This window comes from Rhinolophus ferrumequinum, chromosome 24, assembly GCF_004115265.2.
Source record: "Rhinolophus ferrumequinum isolate MPI-CBG mRhiFer1 chromosome 24, mRhiFer1_v1.p, whole genome shotgun sequence".
Classification (NCBI taxonomy): Eukaryota; Metazoa; Chordata; class Mammalia; order Chiroptera; family Rhinolophidae; genus Rhinolophus; species Rhinolophus ferrumequinum.
This window is the reverse complement of record NC_046307.1, coordinates 3,792,478-3,811,995: the sequence shown is the minus strand read 5'-3', so window position 1 is coordinate 3,811,995 and position 19,518 is coordinate 3,792,478. Positions and strand designations below refer to the sequence as shown.

The 19,518-nt window shown below is 39.8% G+C and overlaps 1 protein-coding gene and 1 pseudogene across 2 annotated transcripts in view; both read right to left on the bottom strand.

The window, feature by feature from the left end:
* Nucleotides 1-5,884, bottom strand: part of LOC117016852 (butyrophilin-like protein 3) — a 103,751-nt gene extending 97,867 nt beyond the window's left edge. The window contains exons 1-2 of one of the 2 annotated variants that reach the window (XM_033096606.1): nucleotides 5,672-5,884; nucleotides 2,581-2,928 (exon numbers count right to left, since the gene is read on the bottom strand). In XM_033096606.1, the coding sequence (XP_032952497.1) occupies nucleotides 2,581-2,928; nucleotides 5,672-5,729 (406 nt within the window). In that variant the 5' untranslated portion in view covers nucleotides 5,730-5,884. The remainder of the gene's footprint in view (nucleotides 1-2,580; nucleotides 2,929-5,671) is intronic. The other variant, XM_033096605.1, reaches the window with a different exon arrangement.
* Nucleotides 5,885-11,223: 5,339 nt separating this feature from the next.
* On the bottom strand, nucleotides 11,224-11,807 carry LOC117017029 (calcium load-activated calcium channel-like; annotated as a pseudogene).
* Between the last annotated feature and the right edge of the window lie 7,711 nt (nucleotides 11,808-19,518).

Below are 19,518 nucleotides of genomic sequence, written 5' to 3'. Positions count from 1 at the left end.
TCTTCTCTCCTAGCCCAGCCAAAATCACACTCTTCCCAGCCTCTTCCCTGGGTCAGGGCTGCCTGTCAGTCTTCCCAGAGCCTGAGCACTACTATGGCTCCTCTGTAATCTGACACTACTCCTCAGTTCAGGGGCCAGTTTAAGTCTCTGGAAGGGCGGGGGTAGGATTGGAAGAGCCGGGGGAGGGGCCCAGGTATGGAGTCTGTGTTCTTTGTCTGCCCTAGGGTCCACTAGCCACCCTCCCGGTGGGAGAGATCAGCCGTGGGACGCAGGGAAAGAGCCCACCTCCTGGTCTCTGTGCTCTCCGTTCCGCCCTGGGATCCCGTGCGTGCCGGAACTGCGGGTGCCACCACGGTTTTCGCCGCTGCCACCTCTGGCCGGGACCCCGCCGCGGGCCCGTGCGTTTTCACTCCCCTTCCTTCCTTCCTTCCTTCCCTTGCTCGCCCAATTAGCGCACCTTCAAGTAATCCTTCCACGAGTCTCTTAGCTGTTTTGTGTGATGAGCAAAGAGTTCTTTGATGGGTTATAGGTCCCGTTTGTAATAAGATCCAGAGGAGAACTCAGAAAGTGCGCCCCGCTGTCGCCATTCCTATGACGTCATCTCCCCTATTATTCTTATATTGCCCTTTCTGATGGATTCAGATAGTTCTCTGAAAGTTCTTTCCTTTTTAAAAAACGCTCTGTTCTGTCTCTCCTTCCCTGAGTCATTTCTAGATTTCTATCTCTTCAAGCTCGCGAATTAACTCTTCCATTTAGGCTGCTCGAAGACTTTCTAATGGATTCTTCATCTCATTGATTGAGTTCTTCAGCTCTGGAATATGTATTTGGTTGTTTTTTATAATTTCAATCTCTTTGGTAATGTACCCCTTTTGCTAACTGATTTTATTTCTAAGTTCACTGAAGGGCCTGAATTTTCTTGTATCTTGTTGAATTTTTCATAATTTCAATTTTGAATTCTCTGTCATTTAAATCACAATCTCCCATGTCTTTTTTTCTGGAGATTTTCATTTTCTTTATGCATTAGCTTGTTACCCTTGATTACCTTGTTACCCTGATTATTCGTTGTATTGATGGATTATGTCTCTGCCTGGGCATTTGAGGTAGAGAGCTCTATTCCTTCTAAATACTGTTTTGTTCTGAACAATTCAGCAGGCTGATCAGTAGAGGTGTTTCATTTGTTTTCCAGCAGGTGGTTTAATAGCACAAGATTTGTTTTCTTTTCTTTTCTTTTTTTTTAATTTATTTTTAATTTATTGGGGTGACAATTGTTAGTAGAATTACATAGATTTCAGTTGTGCAATTCTGTATCACATCATCCATAAATCACACTGTGTGATCACCATACATTTGATCCCCTCACCCTCATCCCCCACCCCCAACCCCCTTACGCTCTGGTAACCACCAAATTACGTTCCCCAGATTAATTTTCAAACCCCATGGCCATCCTGTGGTCACCGACTGCCCTCCTTTTACCTGTAGTTCTGGCACCTCTGGGATCTCAGTGGGGCGGTCCCTTCGGTCTTACAAAATGTCTAATGTTCCCTGAGGGGGTTGGTGTCCGCTCTATGTTCTAGTTGCCTCGGTCTCAAAGTACCACCCCTCTGGTGGGATGTGTTGGATGATGGGTTCTAGGCCTGTAGGTTCCTCATGCTGCCTTCTTGTAAACGGAGGCTACAAGCTACTCTGTTCTATCCAAGGCATCTCCACTGCCTCTATCACGTTCCACCACGAGTGGTGGGTGTCATGGCTTAAGCAAGGAGAGGTGGGTTTGTGAGTGTGCAGTTTTGTCTTCTTGCTAGTAATGGCCGCAGTTAGTCCATGGCTGCCAAAACTCTTTGTATTGTCTCTGCACTTGTCAGGTTTAGCCACAAAGGGCACAGCATACTCAGGCCCGAATGTTGCTTTTGTCCCTCCTACCCTACCGGCTGCTGTACAAGGGCTACAGCCTAGCACTTCCACCACTACTTCGTCAGTTGGGGCCACAGTGTGTGCCTGACTGCGTCTAGTGCCCCATTTTTGTGAGTTCCCCTTTTCACACACCCCCCCACACTTATTTTCATATGCCCACTTTCAGAGGTCTTGATGTGTGGATCTCTCAGATGAATTTGTGTAGTGAGCGGGGGATCCTTTGTTGAATTATAGTTGTCCGACTTGTTGTGACTTTAAGGAGAGAAACAAAGGGGTCTTCTCACTCTTCCATGAAGCTTAAGTCACCTCTATAACATTCCTGAAATTACAGAATCATGGAGATGGAGAACCAATTTGTGATTGCCAGGAATTGGGGAGGTTGGTGGGTGAGGAGGGTGGCTGAGACTACAAAGGCATAGTAGAAGGAAATGGTGGTGATGAGGATAGCTCTATGTCCTGATGTGGTGGTAGTTATAAAAATGTACACATGCAAAAAAAGTGACAGACAACCATATATACAAAACAGAAAGAACTCATAATTTAGGATGCTATCTTCTTACTGAACGACATAAAAACATTTTTTAAAAGACTCCTGTTTCAGTATATGACATGAAGTCCCAAGTGTTTTTACCATAACACAAAGTTGTGAGTTCTCTGAAATAAGCAACTGACCTGAAACCTGCAGCTCCCAGGTGGTCCCATGGTCATTATTCTGGGAGATGAACCCACATCCATAGAGGCCAGTGTCTGAGAGAGTGACCTTCTTCAGCCTCAGGGAGACATGCTCCTCCGCTATGGAGTCCTTCAGCAGCTCAGTTCTCCCTCGATAGGCTGGCATCTGCATATCGTGCTGGTCTTTCCCTTCTCTGTAGAGATGCACCACAGCATGGAACTCCTCTCTGAAGAACCGCACTTCCATGGCCTCTGCACTTGTCTTAGGAAAGAGGAAGCACGAGAACACTGCATCCTCCCCGACCACAGCCTGGACAGGCTTGTCTGGTCCCATCACCTGCCACTGGCCTGTGGAAGGAAGCACAAGAGATAACTGAGCAAAGACCCTGTCAGTGTGTCCTGCTCATGGCCGGCGTGTGCCCAGGGGTGTGACATCCATCGTTATCTCCTTTCCAAACCATGACCTCCATCTGTACATCCCTTACACTTGACAGAGTATGTGCACATTTCTTACTTCATTCTGTCTCCACAAACATCCTGACAGGCGTGTGTTATTGATATTCCCATTTCCAAGATGAGAACACAATGTCTGAGAGAGACTGACTAAGTTAATCAGGGTCATGAGAGCACTTTCCAAATGCTGACCCTCTGACTGGAGAAAAATCTACACCCACATTCTCTTATCTCTGCCCGTGTGCTTCACGGCACACTCACAACAGCCACTTTTCATCTTCTTTGCTAAAAACTAAGATGACTCATTTTCCAGGAGGGGAATGTTAACAATAAAATCTCCAGTTAGGTGCAATTTGTTTCCTTCAAGCACATGGTTCGGTCTCATAAACATTTCAGTGGTAAAAGGAAAGAATGTCTTTGTCCATAGGTTAAACCTTTATTTGTGCATCCTTATTTTATTTATTTGCTTATTATGCCAAATTCTGAGAGACATATACGACAATATGATGAGGAGATTTTGCAGTTTTCACTTTGGAGATTTGCTCTCTAGTGAATCCATGGAGTGTGCTTTATGAACACACCTCTTTGATTGGGAACATCTCTTGATTAATTCAGATGTATGCATTTCTGATATGTACATATATGGGTGTGGTGGGGGTTGTATACTCATCAGAGAAAAGGGGGTCACAGTGCAAATTTCCTTTTCAAGCACATGGAAATTCAAGCACAAAGTGATCACTTATTTTCAAATACATTAATATTTTAATTTTATCACCCATTATTTCTTACTTTAAATATGGTTTATAATCTCTCTGAAACGTATTTCAGTCAAACATTTTGAAGGAGAGTCTTATGAAATAAAATGTCGCTTTGCAGCAGGATCTCTATTCAGCCACTGACCTGGCCTAGCAGACACTGAATGCCCTCCCTGACCCCAACTTGAGTCCTCCTGCAGTGGGCTGGGCCTGTCCCTGCCCTCTGACAGCCCCACCCAGGAGCCTGGCCTCTGTTCCCTGCTGAGGGCTTTCTCTGCCCTTTGGAACCTGCTCAGTCTGGTGCAGGGGAGCCCAGAAGTGCTGAGAATTGAACAGTGGTGGGGGTACACATCCCCAGTGGGGTCAGGGGGCAGTGGATGTTGGGATGATTCTGGATTGCCATCTGTGTGGCCCCTCAGAAGGTGTTTCCATGACGGTAACCTGCTCTTTGGCACACCCTCTTTTGGTTTTCCTCCCTTCCGGCATCACTCTCTCCACTCTCTTACCTTTGTTCCCAGAGTCACCTCCTCACCAGCACACCTGCACTCAGACCCTTGTCCCTGGTCTGCTTTGGGGGCTCAGCCTAGGTCAGCTGGGCTGCTGCTGTTGTGCCTTCAGGGCCGTGGGGGGGCTCTCGAGCTGAGGAACCTTTTTCTGGAGTGTCTCTGTTCCTCTGGCCAGCCCTTACTGCTGCTGTCATTTTCCTTGCCTATAGCAGCTCCTTCCACCCTTTATTCTTCCTTCCCCCAGAGACCAGCGAAGAAAAACTGTGTCATTGAACACAGGCTCTGTACTAATGCAGCGCTGGGCTCTGCTCTATGTACATGAACTCATGTGATCTCCACAGCAGCCTGATCAGGTGTGATGCCATCTGCTGTCACAAGGAACACACAGACACCTGGCGGAGTCATGAGCCGCAAAGTTCATAAGCAGAGGAAACGAGGGTTTAAAATAAAGTCTTCCTGCCTTTGAGGTCATTGCCATGACAATGCCTGGCTCTGCTTCTCCAGGAAGCAGAGCAGTCAGAGTATTTTTGTCACAAAATGGATGAGAATGAACATCAGTGAGAGGCTGTCCTGTGACAAGACATGTGGGTTTTGCTGTGGAAACATGGAGCATGATTTGATTGCCCTTATTTCTCTCTTCTTTTCCACGATTACACAACAGACACGGTAGATGAGTGGCAGAATGAACCTATGCAGACTGACCTTGTACAGGAGGACACAGCCTGTCCAGAGACCGGGGTCTACTCAAGCCTCCAGCTTATTCTCTGTACTTTATTCAATTACTCAACATCCTACACACCAGCCTTTGTGTTGATCATAACTAGAAGAAGAAAGAAAGGTGACGTCTTCTCAGGACTATGCCAGGTTACAACTTAGTCCTCACTTGAAGATCAGGACACCTTCCCCACCCTCAGGTCACACACCACAGTTGTTTCCCACTCAGCGTGTCCACAGCTGGACCATTATCTTTCCCCCAAACATCCTAATCAGTGTCTCCTTTCTACCCCAGCACCCATGTCAGAACCTGGTGCTCTCCTAGAGACCCCTGCCTAACCTCCACAGCCCACCTGGAACAAACATTTACTTTATTCTCCTTCACATCCTTGGTGTGTCCCCTCCCCACAACCGGGTCCCTCTTCAGCACTCTTTACCATGAGTTCTGGGCTGTTATCACAGTTTGCACAGTGCCTGAGACCTTCCCACTGCCCCCCTGCTTCCCACAGCCCCTGGCATTGTTAGATGTCAGCCTGGGGCAGAAGTCGGGAAATGCAAACAAGAAAGATGTCCCACCCCATTGTTCTGGGATCATGTAGCTAAAGAACTCAAAGTGTTAACCAACAAGAAGAGAGGCAGAGAGAGTCCCACCTGGAGGCTTACCTGAGCTCAGCCCCAGGAGACTGAGAAGCAAAGTGAGCACGAGGACCCCAAAGGCCATGGATGTGTCTGCAGGCTGATCTCACGCTATGGAAACAGATGACAGCAGGGACAGCAGGATGGACTAATTAGAGAGAAGAGGGGTCAGCCCAGCTTCTGAGGTGCGCAGCTATGAAAAGGCAGAGCTTGAGCTGATGGCAAGCTGCACTGTTCTTCTTATAGTCACCTGATATAGACATGGCCCTGTGTGTTAGGGAAGATGGGACTCTGCACTTTGAATCACTGCATTTGTTGGTCAGCCATAAACATCCATCTCAGACCAAGTAAGCAATTATAGAGAAGGGGGGAGGGGTACAGTGGGAGGGGTTTGTCCTGGGTCAATACTGTGCCCTGGATGGGTGGCACGGGAGTGTCACATGCAGGGTTATCTTAAGGTTCATTCTGGCAGGTAGAACTGTATGGTTGGTGGGAATCTAGTCCAAAAAAGGAGGTTGTCCAAGCAGTGGTTGCACGTTGTGCAGACAAATAGCTGCCATTCCACAAGGAGTGACCAAGAGCAGGTGAGGTGAACATTTCCTGGCACTTCCTGAGGTAATACACGCACTGCGTCCCCTCTATTGTTTTGAATTCAGGGTCAAGACTCTCATTATGAGGCCAAATGGAGAAGAACTTGCTAGAATAATAAAGGACCTTGTTTTCGAAGTCCTTTCCTTTCCTGCCCTGGGAAAGGTGCCAGGGCAGGTTCAGCCCATAGGGTAAGGCAAAGACCTGCCTGCTCGTCGTTCATTAGACACACTCAGCCAGGGCACCCACAGTGAGAGAGATGCCGTCTTGGAAACTGACAGAGTGATCATTCACTAGATCAGAAAACAAGTTACTCCAGATACCACCTAAAAAACATATTCTATAACCATAATGCAATTAACGTGTAAAGTGATTTTAAAACATGGGGACCTGATACACTAAGATATTGTTTATAATGTAATTTAAAGTGACTCATGGGTGAAAACAAAATAATAATAAAAGCTAGAAAGTAGAATAAACAATAGTAAAAGTAGTACTCTTCGACTAAAATCGAAAACATGGAGAACTCCAAATGTTGATGAGAATATGGAGCAGCAGGAACTCTCATTAATTGCTGGTGGGAATGCAAACTAGTACATCTACTTTGGAAGACAGTTCGATAACTTCTTACAGAAGTAAATAGTCTTACCATATGATCCAGCAAGAGGGTTTCTCAGTGTTTATCCAAATGAGTTGAGAAACTATTTGCACAAAAAGCCCTGTACACAGATGTTTATAGCAGCTTTATTCCTAATTGCTGCAACTTGGAAGCAATGTCCATCAAAGAGTGAATGTATAATCAAACTGTGGTACATCCATTCAATGCATATTATTCAGCAATTAAAGAGAAATCAAATATACAGCCATGAAAAGACATGGAAGAATTTTAAATGCATATTATTAAGTGAAGCCAGTATGAAAGGCCACATACTATATGGTTCTGATGATATGACATCCTGGAAAAGGCAAAACTATGGAGACAATAAAAAGATCAATGGTTGTCAGGGGTTAGTTGGAAGGGAGAGATGAATGGGAGGAACGCAGGGGAATTTTAAGGCATGAAACTATTTTGTATGACATTACAAAGGTGGAAACATGATGTTAGATATTTATCAAAAACCATAGAATGTACAACAGAGAGAGTGAACCCTAATATAAACTATGTATTCGCTTTAATAATAATTATTAACTTGGCTCATCGTATAACAAATGTACCACACAGCGCAAGGTGTTAAAAGGGGAGATTGTGCACGCGAGAACTCTGTATTTCCTACCCAATTTTTCTGTAAACTGAAACTGCTCTTGAAAAGTTTATTAATTTTTAAACGTGAAAAAAATACTACATTCCAAAAGCTATGTGATGCATATGGAGCAGTTCTTAGACAGAAATCTTTATCCTTACATGCTTATATTGAAAAGGAGAGTCTGAAAATTAGCTGAGCACAGCCTCTAACTCCGAAGCCAGGAGCAAATGGTTCTCCTTCCATTACCATATATTTGATCCCCTTTACCCTCATCTACCACCCCCTCCCCCCTTACCCTCTGGTAACCACTAAACTATTGTCTGTGTCTATGAGTTTTTGTTTCTCTTGTTCTTTTGTTGGTTGTGGTTCATATACCACATAACTGACTCTGGGTGGTGAACACACAATGGGATTTATAGATGATGTGTTACAGAATTGAACACCTGAAATCTGTATAACTTTACTAACAATTGTCACCCCAATAAACTTTAATTTAAAAAAAAAGACAGAGAAGAAGCAAATGGTACTCCACAGTGAGATTACAGCTGTGAGTGAGAGTCCCTGCTCTCTAGTCTTAACAGATAGAAGTAGAGATGAGCAGTAAACTGACAACTTCCGTTCAGTAAATGTTGTAAGTGCCTGAGAGATGCGTGTGCTGGTTGCTCGAAGCACGGAAGAGGAGCACCCACACTGACCAGGATCTGGGACGATTCCAACAGAGGAAACACCCACGCTGATCCTTGAGGCTAAGAAGCTTTAAGTAGGGAATGGTTTAAGTAGGAAATGGTTTTCCAAGCTGAAGGGCATTGCAGATAACAATCATAAGGAATGCAGCAGTAGTATATATTTGGAAAACAGTAAATAAATTCCAGGAGTGTATAAAAGCTTCATTTAAGGGAAGATCAGGAGAAAAGACAGGAAAGGTATGGGGGGGTGGTCACTAATAAAAGGTGTTGGTTGTTAAGCTAACACATTCAGTTTTATCATGAAGCTTATTGAAGGGCCTCTAACAAATTTTAAGAAGAGGAACTTATGTGATTGTCATTTAGAAACATCACTTTGTCAATAAAATGTAAGCAATGCGAGTTTCACAGAAAAGATGAGAAGAGAACCAACAACAAAACTCCAAGGAAAAGTAGCACTGAAGCCTCTCCCACTGAGCTCAGGAGGAAGACAAAGGTTGTCCGTTATCATTATACTCAACTTTTCACTGGAGGTTGAAACTATAACATTAAGATAAAAAAAAAAATAAATGAATAAGTACTGGAAATTTGGAGTTAATACAGTCAATATTTTCAGATGATATCATTTTGAGTTTAGAAAATCCAAAAGAGTACAGATAAATTTTAAAAGGCTCATTCAGGGCTACAATAAAACAAAGCAAAAAGATTGCTTGTACAACAGTGTAAATACCTAATGCTACTGAACTATATACTTAAATAAAAAAAGAATAATACAGTGGAAATGTAATGGCTGTGTGCGATGTCAGAGGGGTAGTGGATAGGGGAGGGGGTTGTCACTGTATGAGGGATATAAATGATAAATGTCTAACTATTACATTGTTTTGTGCACCTGAAACTAGTAAAAAAAATTGGAAAAAAAAAGAGAATGAAATCTTGCCACTTGCAACAACATGGATGGACCCATGCTAAACAAAATAAGTCAGACAGAGAATAACAAATACCATATAATTTAACTATATGTGGAATCTAAAAAAAATAAATAAATTTATAGAAATAGTGATCAAACTGGTGGTTGCCAGAAGGTGAGTGAAGAAATGGAGAAAGAGGTAGGGGAAATATAGTCAATAATACTGTGATGATAACTTTACATGGCAATAGATGCTTACTAGACGTAATGTGGTGACATTGTAAGGTATATAAATATCTATTTACTATATTGTATACCTGAAACTAATAGACTATTGTATGTCAACTATACCTAAACAAAGAAACAAGCAAACTTAAAGGATATTTTTTAGGTATGCAGCCACAAAAGTTAAGACTAAGGAAAAACAATAAACTGGTTTCAATTTAAAAAATGGTTAAATAGTAAATTTTCTGTTATGTGTTTTTAACCACAATTTTAAAAAATTCATACATGAAAAGAAACAAATCAATAAGAACTAAAAAGGAAAAATCATGCAGTCTTCATTTCAGATATATAATTTTTAGTGTAAAAAATCCAAAAGAATCTACAGATAAACTATGTGAGGTAATATGTGTTTGTAACAAAAATGCTGGATACAAAAGATATAAAAATAATATATGTAAATAAACATGTCAGTATTCAAAAATGAAATTTTAAAAAGGTATAATTTACAGAAAACAAAAACCCACAAATGCCTTGGGACAATGTAATAAAAACCATACAGAACTTTGCAGGAGAAACTGTAATACTTTATTAAAATTCCTAAAGACTGACATAAACAGAGACATAGCTTTGTCGGGTTTGTAGAACAGAAATTCAAGGTTATAAACATCAGTTCTCCTCAAATTAATCATACATTCATTACAATCTCAGTCAAAAATCTCAACTAATTTTTTCACATTAAACACTTTTATTTCAGCCCTCCCTTTATGCTCAGGTCACTAAAAATATGTATCTAGAAACCTGTCAAAATGAAACAGATCTCTCCTAATAGACGAAATAGCTAAAATTTTGACCTCTTTATTGATTGCAGGTTATATATTTGGCTTAAAAACACAAAAAACAAATAGTTCCAATTAAGAGTCACTAACTAAAGAAAAACTAAAATTTTCTTTTGGACTGCTAAGTGCTCATGGACAGCCAATTCCACGGCACACAGCCAGTCTCAAGAGCTGGTCCCCACAGAAAATGTTCATGTTGGCAACACAAGAAAAGAAACAGTTAATGTATTACGGAATTGTACACTTGAAATCTATGTAACTTTACTAACAATTGTCACCCCAATAAACTTGAAAGAAAGAAAGAAAGAAAGAAAGGAAGAAAGGAAAGAAAGGAAGAAAGAAAAAAGAAGAAAGAAAAGAAAGAAAGAGAAAAGAGAAAGAAAAAGAAGAAGAGAAGAAAGAAAGAAAGAAAAAAGAAAAAAAGAAGAAAAAAAGAAAAGAAAGAAATAGAAAAAAGAAAAGAAAAAAAGAAAAACTAGAAAGAAAGAAAGAAAAAAGAAGCAAGAACAAAAAAAAAAAAAGAAGAAAGGAAAAACGAAGAAAGAAAGAAAGAAAGAAGAAAGAAAGAAAGAAGAAAGAACGAACAGAAAAGAAAGAAAAAAACAAAAAAAAAGAAAAAAAAAAAAAAAGAAAAAAGATAAAAAAAAAAAAAAAAAGAAAGAAACAAAAAAAAAGAAAAAAAAAAAAAAAAAGAATGGGGGAAAAGAAAAAAAAGAAAAGAAAAAAAAAAGAAAGAAGACGAAAGAAGAAAAGAAAGAAGAAAGAAAGAGAGAGAAGAGAAAGAAAGAGAGAAGAGAGAGAGAAAGAAAAGAAAGAAAGAAAGAAAGACACAGTATCTCATTACATAAACATCACCTGAACTTACCTAATCAACACACTTATTTAAAACATCATCTGTGACTGAAAGCCCTGTCATGCTTGTTTGTTGGATGCCATTTTCATTCAAATCCTATCGATAAAGTCTAGAAACAACTGAAAACTAGAAAGTGGCCCACATGCTAAGGCTGCCTTTGGCTCTTGCTACAACATAGTTGCCAATCTGATTTGAATCTCTAAAAAGAAAAAAATGACAGGAAGTAGAGGGTTCTTCTTGATTTCAACAGAACTTCTCAGAAGGAGGTGGAGGGCCAAGAAATCCACTGGCTTGCTTGGTGGCAGCTCGTGAAGGGGCAAGCTCAAGAATCTTCTGGATGTTCTGTCAGATGGACACGGTGCAGAGAATATATAAGAAGATGAAGGAACAGTATATGGTGTCTTTGCCCAGCAGATTTTTATGAGACAGTCCTTGGATGTAGGAAAGGCGGGTGAAAGGGAGCTTTGCCACCACTCTACCATCAAATATGGAATTGAACATTCCCATTTGGTCAGTAAAACAAAAGCCAATTGCAAACACGGATTCATTCCAACCACTGACAGGTCTCTGTTTCTCTTCCTACCTATGGTTTTCTTCTATTGTTGTTGGCCAGCTGACTCTGTTACTGTCTCCATCTTCTTTTCCAATTTCTTGTTCTGTTTTTCCACTTCCACCTTTAGTCTCTTGTACTTGTCTGTCCTGTAAACTGGGACCCAGGATATACCTTCGGCAAGAAGAGCCATGCACACTGAGATAAAAACAATGAGCAGCGCTTGTGGGAGCCTGGTGCTGTCTCGCACTTGCGACTGTGCATTACCACCCTCCATGGGGGAAGCGCTCGGAGGCAGGAAAAATGCAGCCAAAATGACCTCCCTAGATTTCAGGACCCCCAAGAAACACTGCGACTCTGACAGACTGATAGTCCCTCAACTAATTTTTTAACGAAACTTGGAAGGCTGATTCTAAAAATTATATGGAAATGTAAACCATAATGAATAGCCAAGACTTCCTTAAGAATAATTTGAGAAAATGCACCAAATCAAGACTTACTATAAATCTTTTATAAGTCAGTATGGCGTTGGTATAGGATTGAGAAAATATAACAATAGCGCACAATAGAGGCTAGAAACAGTTCCTGGTATTGAGATGTGCTGGTAATGGCATGGAAAGGACCATCTTTTCAAATAATGCTGCCAAAACAATTGGATTAGTACAAGGAAATTTTAAATTGTCTTACTATACCACACTGTACAAAAAAAAATCAATTCTAGGTGACTTAATATCTAAATGTTAAAGTTATAAATGTTATATAAGATAAATTGGAGGATGTGTTCTAAATGGGGAGTGATTTCTTTAATGAGATATGAAAAGCACTAAGCATAAAGAAAAAGATAAATATATTTGACCATGTTAAGAATGCCTGTTCAAAAAAAAATGACAACATAAAATTGTGAGATGACAAAGCCCAGAGTGGGAGGTGATACACTAGTCACATCGTGCTATCAACAAATGACTCGCACAAAGAACACATAGAGCTCTCTCCCAAACAACAAGGAAGACGCAGATGACCCAGAGGAAAAAAAAGAGGCTAAGGAATAAAACAGGCTAAGGAACAAACAGAAAATCTTAATTAATTTTCAAAAATTGTGGATCTTCCACATATTATTCTATTATTGATTTCTATTTTAATTATATTTTAAAGAGAATACACTTTGTACCTTTGCAACTCTTATAAATAAAGGTTTGTTTATGTCTCAGGATATTGGTTCCATGTGTACTTGAGAAGAATATGCATTCCACTGCTGGTGTGTGACTTTTCTATAAACATCATTTTGGTCATTGGTTGATAAGTGTTGTTCAGATTCCTACATCTTTGCTGATTGTTTGTCTTCATGTTCTACAGATAACTAAGAGAGGAAGGTTGAAGTCTCTTAGCAGAATGTGGATGTGCCTATTTATCCTTTCAGTTCAATCAGTTTTGCTTCATGGATTTTGAAGCTCTGATATTAGGTGCATATATATTTTGGATTGTTATATCATGGTGAAGTCATCCTTTTATCTTTATGTAAGATCCCTCTTTATCTCTGATAATTTCCTTATTCTGAGTCTACTTAGTTTAATGTTAATATTAAAAAAGATTTATCTAAAATTTTTAATATTGATGTTAATGCCAGGTTTCTTTTTACTAGTAGGTGCATGCATATGTTTTTCTACCTTTTACTTTTAACCCACATATTTAATTATATTGAAGGTGGATTTCCTATTCACAGCATATAATTAATTAGGTCTTGTTTTCTTATCCAATTTGATAATCTTTTTTAATTGGTGTATTTAGACCATTTACATTAAATTAATTATTGATATGGTTGGATTTAGGTCTACCACTTTATTATTTATTTATTTTCACATTATTTACTTTGGTTCTTTTTCCTCTATGCCCCCTGTCTGTCTCTCTTTTGGATTAATTGAATGCTTTTATTTTGCATTTTATCTATTGACTTTTTAGTGACTACTCTAGGGATTACAATATACTTAGCTAAAATTTCACACATATTAGAGTAATATTTTGCAAAGTCAAGTAAAATAAAGAAGGCTTACAAACATATAAATGTCTTTACCTCCTCTCTTTATGTTATAGGTGTCATATTATTATATCTATATACATTGATAAACCTACCTTACAGAATCATAATTTTTTATCTTAACAGTCAGGCATATTTTTAAAACTTAATAAATATTCTATTATATTTACTTATATATTTATTCTTTCTATTGCTCTTTCTTCATTCCTGAAGTTCCTGATGCTCCCTTCAGCATAAAGAACTTCCTTCAGCATTTCTTTTAGACCAGGTGTGCTGGCAACAAAAGTTCTTAGTTTGCCTTCCTTGAGAATGTCTTTATTTTGTCTCATTTCTGAAAGATAATTTTACTTCATAGTGTACATTTCAGAGCTTACAAGTTTTTTTTTCAGCATTTTAAAGATATTTTACAATCCTTTCTGGCACCTCTGGTTTCTAATGAAAAATCCAGTCATTCAAATCCTTGTTTTTCTCTTGTTGCTTTCAAGACTTTCTTTGTTTTTAGAATGTTAAATTTCCACAATTGTTCCACATAAGGGGTAAGTACTATGAGTAGATTAAGAAAGAAAAAAAACTCCTATATCCTATCATTAGAAAGGATAAAAAGAACATTATAAAAGGCATAGATGCCCATAGCTAAGAGATCTCAGGGCTTTCTATATAGAATAAGTAACATGCCATCTGCAAATAGTGACAATTTTATTTCTTTCTTTCCAATTTGTATGACTTTTATGTCTTTTTCTTGTCTGATTACTATGGCTAGGACTTCCAATACTATATTGAATAATAGTTGTGAGAGTTGGCATTCTTGTCTTGTTCCTAATTTTAGAGAAAAACTTTCAGCTTTTCATCATTAAGTATGATATTTGCTGTGGGCTTATATTACATAGCTTTATCATGGTGAGATAAGTTCCTTCTATATCCACTTAATTGAGAGTTTTTATCATAAATAGATGTTGAGATTTGTGAAACTATTTTTTTCTGCATCAATTGAGATGATCATATGATTTTTATCCTTGGTTTTGTTTTGAGATGTATCACATTATTTTACAGGTATTGAATCATCCTTTCATCCTTGGTATAAATCAACCTTGATTGTGGTGCATAATATTTTTTACGTATTGTTGAATTTGGTTTGCTACAATTTTGTTGAGATTTTTGCATGCATGATCATCAGGAACATTGTTTGTAATTTTCTTTTTTTGCAGTGTCTGTCTGGTTTTGGTATTAGGGTAATAATGGCTTTGTAAAATGCATTTTTAAGCATTCCTTCCTCTTCATGTTTTGGAATAGTTTGAGAAAGATAGTGTGGGGACAGAGCCCCAAAAGCAGTTTCCAGGCTCTCGGCCTCACATAGAAAGCTGCTGGCTCAGGTAGTAAATGGTCATCGACTGATCAAATGGCCATCAGCTGTGGCTAGTTGACCGTCAGCTGTAACCAGTGAGCCATTGGGCACTAATATAACTGCCATGGCTAGGCTAGCAAAAAAATGGGGAGCTAGCAAGAAGATGGTGGCTGAGCCTGCAAGCGGCACAGTGAGGGTTGAGAATTGTGTGGCTCCTGGTTCCTGTGTCTCCAACCCAGCTGTCAGTGAGAGTATAGTGGTATGACTCACCCATCTATGGCTCCGTGGGTGTTCCTTTTTGGCCTCACCATGTCCTGCGTTTTTATCTGGGAAGCGGGAGCAGAGACCCTGCCGGATGCCCTGCACGACACTTGGCGCAGCGAGCAGGGTCTCCTGCACGACAGATAGGTACTAATTCTTCTTTAACTGTTTGGTAGAATTAATCTTTGAAGTGTCTGTTCCTGGGCTTTTGTTTATTGATCACTACTTCCATATCATTGCTAGTAATTTGTGCAGATTTTCTGTTTCTTCCTGTTTCAGTCTTGAAAGGCTGTATGTTTCTAGAAATTTTTCCATTTTTCTTTCTTAGATTGTCCATTTTGTTGGCATATAATTATTCATAGTACTCTTTAATGATCTTTTGTATTTCTGTTGTGTCAGTTGTAATCTCTCCTCTTTTATTTCTGATTTTATTTATTTGGTGTCTCTCTCTCTCTCTCTCTTTCGATAAGTATGGGTAGAGTTTTGTCAATTTTATTTATCTTTCCAAAGAACCAGCTGTTAGTTTCATTGATCTTTCTATTGTGTTTTTTTTTTTTCTTTCTTTTTTTTTTTTTTTGTCTCTATTTTGTTTATTTCTAGTATGATTTTCCTTATTTCCTTCCTTTAACTTACTTTGCGTTTTGTTTGTTCTTCTTTTTCTAATTCTTTCAGGTATAAAGTTAAGAGTGTTTATTTGGGATTTTCCCCGTTTCTTGTGGTAGGCCTGTATAGCTTTGAACTTGCCTCTTAGAACTGCTTTTGCTACATGCCATAAATTTTGGAAAGTTATGTTTTCATTTTCATTTGTGTTAAGGTATTTTTTGATTTTTTGTTTGATTTCGTTATTGTTTTTTAACTTTTTTTATGAGTTTCAGGTGCACAAAACAATGTAATAGTTAGACATTTATCATTTATATCCCTCACACAGTGACAACCCCCCTCCCCCATCCACTACCCCTCTGACTTCCCACACAGCCATTACATTTCCACTAACTCTATTCCTAATGCTGTACTCCACTTCTTGTAAATATATATATATACATATATATAAACTTGTAGTTGACATTCATTATTGTTCAGCTTCAACTTCAGGTGTACAGTGCAGTGATCAGGCATCTACATCATCCCTGAGGTGTTCTCCCTAATGAGACAAGTGTCCATTGGATACCCTACAAAATCTTAACAACATTATTGATTACATTCCCCAAATTGACTTTAGTATCCCCGTGGCAATCTTGTGGTTACTGACTGTGCTTTCTAATCCCCTCACCTTCCCCCTTATCCCCATCTAGCAACCCTCAGTTTTTCCTCTATGTCTCTGAGACTGTTTCTGATTAGTTCATTCATTTATTCTTTTCTTTAGATTCCACATATAAGTGAGATTATATGGTATTTGTCTTTCTCTGTCTGATTTATTTCACTTAATAATGTTCTCTAGGTCCATCCATATTATTGCAAATGGTGAGATTTCCTTCTTCTTTATGCTGCGTAATATTCCATTGTATAAATGTAGCACAGTTTCTTAATCCAGTCGTCTACTGATGGGCATTTTTTCAGTCAGTTGTTTCCATGTCTTAGCTATTGTGTATAGTGCTGCAATAAACATAGGGGGGCATACATTTTTTTGAATTAGAGTTTTGGATTTCTCCGGATAGATACCTAGGAGTGGAATTGCTGGATCATAAGGTAGTTCCATTTTCAGATTTTTGAGATACCTCCATACTGTTTTCCATAGTGGCTGCACCAATCTGCAATCCCACCAACAGTGTATAAGGGTTCCCTTTTCTCCACATCCTCGCCAGCACTTGTTGTTTGTTGATTTATTGATGATAGCCATTTTGACTGGGGTGAGGTGGTATCTCATTGTGGTTTTTATTTGCATTTCTCTCATGGTTAGTGAGGTTGAGCATTTTTTCATATGTCTGTTTGCCATCTGTATGTCCTTTTTAGAAAAATGTCTCTTCATGTCCTCTGCCCATTTTTTAATTGGGTTGCTTGTTTTTTTGGAGTTGAGTGAGTTTTTTATAAATTTGGTATATTACCCCCTTATTATATATCATTGGCAAATATCTTCTCCCATTCAGTAGGTTCCCTTTTTGTTTTATGATTTCCTTTGTGATCCATTGGTTATTTAGTAGCATGTTGTTTAATGTCCATGTATTTATGTTTTAGTTTTCTTCCTCTAGTTGTTTTCCAGTTTCATGCCTTTGTGGTCAGAAAACATGCTTGATATAATTTCAATCTTAATGAATTTATTGAGGATTGTTTTGTGGCCTAATAGGTGGTCTATCCTGGGAAAAGTTTCCATGTACACTTTTCATTACAGAAAAATTACAGTATTCTGTAATTTTTGAACGAAATGTTCTGTAAATATTTATGAACTTGATATGGTCTAAGTGATACTTAAGGTTATTGTTTCCTTATTAATTTTCTGTCGGGATGATCTATTCATTGAGGTGAGTGGGGTATTAACGTCCTCACATATTATTGTAATATTGTTTATTTCTGCTCATCCACTGTAATGACAGCCAGGATTCACTGCCATTCAGCCTAAGGGTCAACCCCACCCACTGACATGCCAGCAGCAATCAACACTCAACTACAACAAGAGGACACACAAAGGATATGCATGGAGCACTTAGCTCAGGTGACCAGGGAGACTGTGCCAAAGACTATGTCAGAGATAGACACATGCTATGAAGAAAAAGGAAGGTGGACGGATGGGGGCTCTTTTAAATGAGATAGTTCTCGGGACCTTTATGAGGCAGGAGGTTTTGAGCAGAGATCTGTTACAAGTGTGAGAATAGACTTGCTTGCAAAAATTTTGGGAGCATAGCTTCCAGGAAGAGGGAACATGGAATGCAAAGCCCCCAAGCCTTCCTGACACACTAGGGGTGTGATTGGCATTGGGGCGAAAGTGGCTGGAGCTCAAGGAGCAGGACAGGGACCATGGGGACTTGTGGGGGTGGGAAATAAAAACCAGAGGTGGACTGGGCCTTGCAGAACCTAAGGACCTTTTGTTTCATTTTAAGTGTCACAGGAAGCCACTGGAGGATAGAGAACAAGGCAGAAGCATAATCTGATTTGTATTTTCAAAGGCCCCATCTGTCCTTTGTGACAGGACATGGAGGATAGGTGGCTAGGACAAGAGGGGAAGCAGGAGGTCACTGTGGAGGCTGTCACAGAGGTCCAGGGCAGGTAACAGTGGTTCCAAAATGTGTAAAAGTACAGAAGGTGCCAAGTGATAGGACTAGATGGATTTTGCAGGTATTGCTGCCAGGATGGATTGGACTTAGGGTATGAGAGAAAGAGAGTCCAGGTTTGAGGCCTGAGCAACTGGTTCAACAGTAGTGCTGTTCACTAAAGATTGGGGCAAAGAAAATAGATGAGTATCTAATATAATGTTAGGCAGTAGTGATACGCGCTAAAGAGGAACTAAAGCACAGTCAGAAACTGGATTGTGGCAGAGCTGGGCTGGGCAGAGGAAGGCAGTGGGGATTTTAGATAAGATGCCCATAGAGGTAAAATGGCATTAATAGGTGCCCCATGTAAATGGCGGGGTGTCCCATGGGAAAATTTTGGGAAATAGCAGGTTAGATAAAATTGAAATTTCTGCAGAACTCCTCAGAGCCATGAATAGTCTAATGACATCATGAATCCTAAAAGGGGGACATAACGTGTAAAGGCCACACACCTGTGGTCAGGCGTTTCCCCTCGGACTAGGGATCTAGGGAATGCTGGTGTCAAGAAGGCTATTGGTACTCCAGGTCCCTGCACCCAGGGGCATGGGGCTTTGTTCTGGGAATACCAAAAATTTTTCCTTGAAGCTCACAGCAGACTTCCTTGCACACCTCAATGGCCCAAATTGGTCACCTTGCCTCCTTTCACTGCAAGGGAGGCTGGGAAATTTAGTATCCAAAAAAGAAGCATAAAAATAATTGTTTTGCCATCTTACAGCAATCTTGAGTGTCTGGGCATGTTTCTGCCCCTTATAATTGAGGCGCTCTGTTAGCCAGGAAGAAGGGAGATGAGAATGGCTACTGGGGGGATCCAATGGTATCAGGCACAGTTCACAAACAAATCCGGTTCCAGCCCTATCACTCTGCGATTGCATTTTTGGCATCTTCGGGGTTTGGACTTCTAAACTCAATCACGTTTGTGTAGACAATTTCATAGCTTATCTTCTCAGAGCTGATTCTCTTTATTATGCCTGAAGTTTAATGCTTTAATTCCCAGATGGTAGCCTTCTTCTTCTTCCTGTTTGTCTGTCGGGGACCCCATGTATAGCCTAATTGAAACTTCTCAGAGTGAAAGACGGAGGTCCTGGCACTGACCATCAGCCTTGGTGGCTCT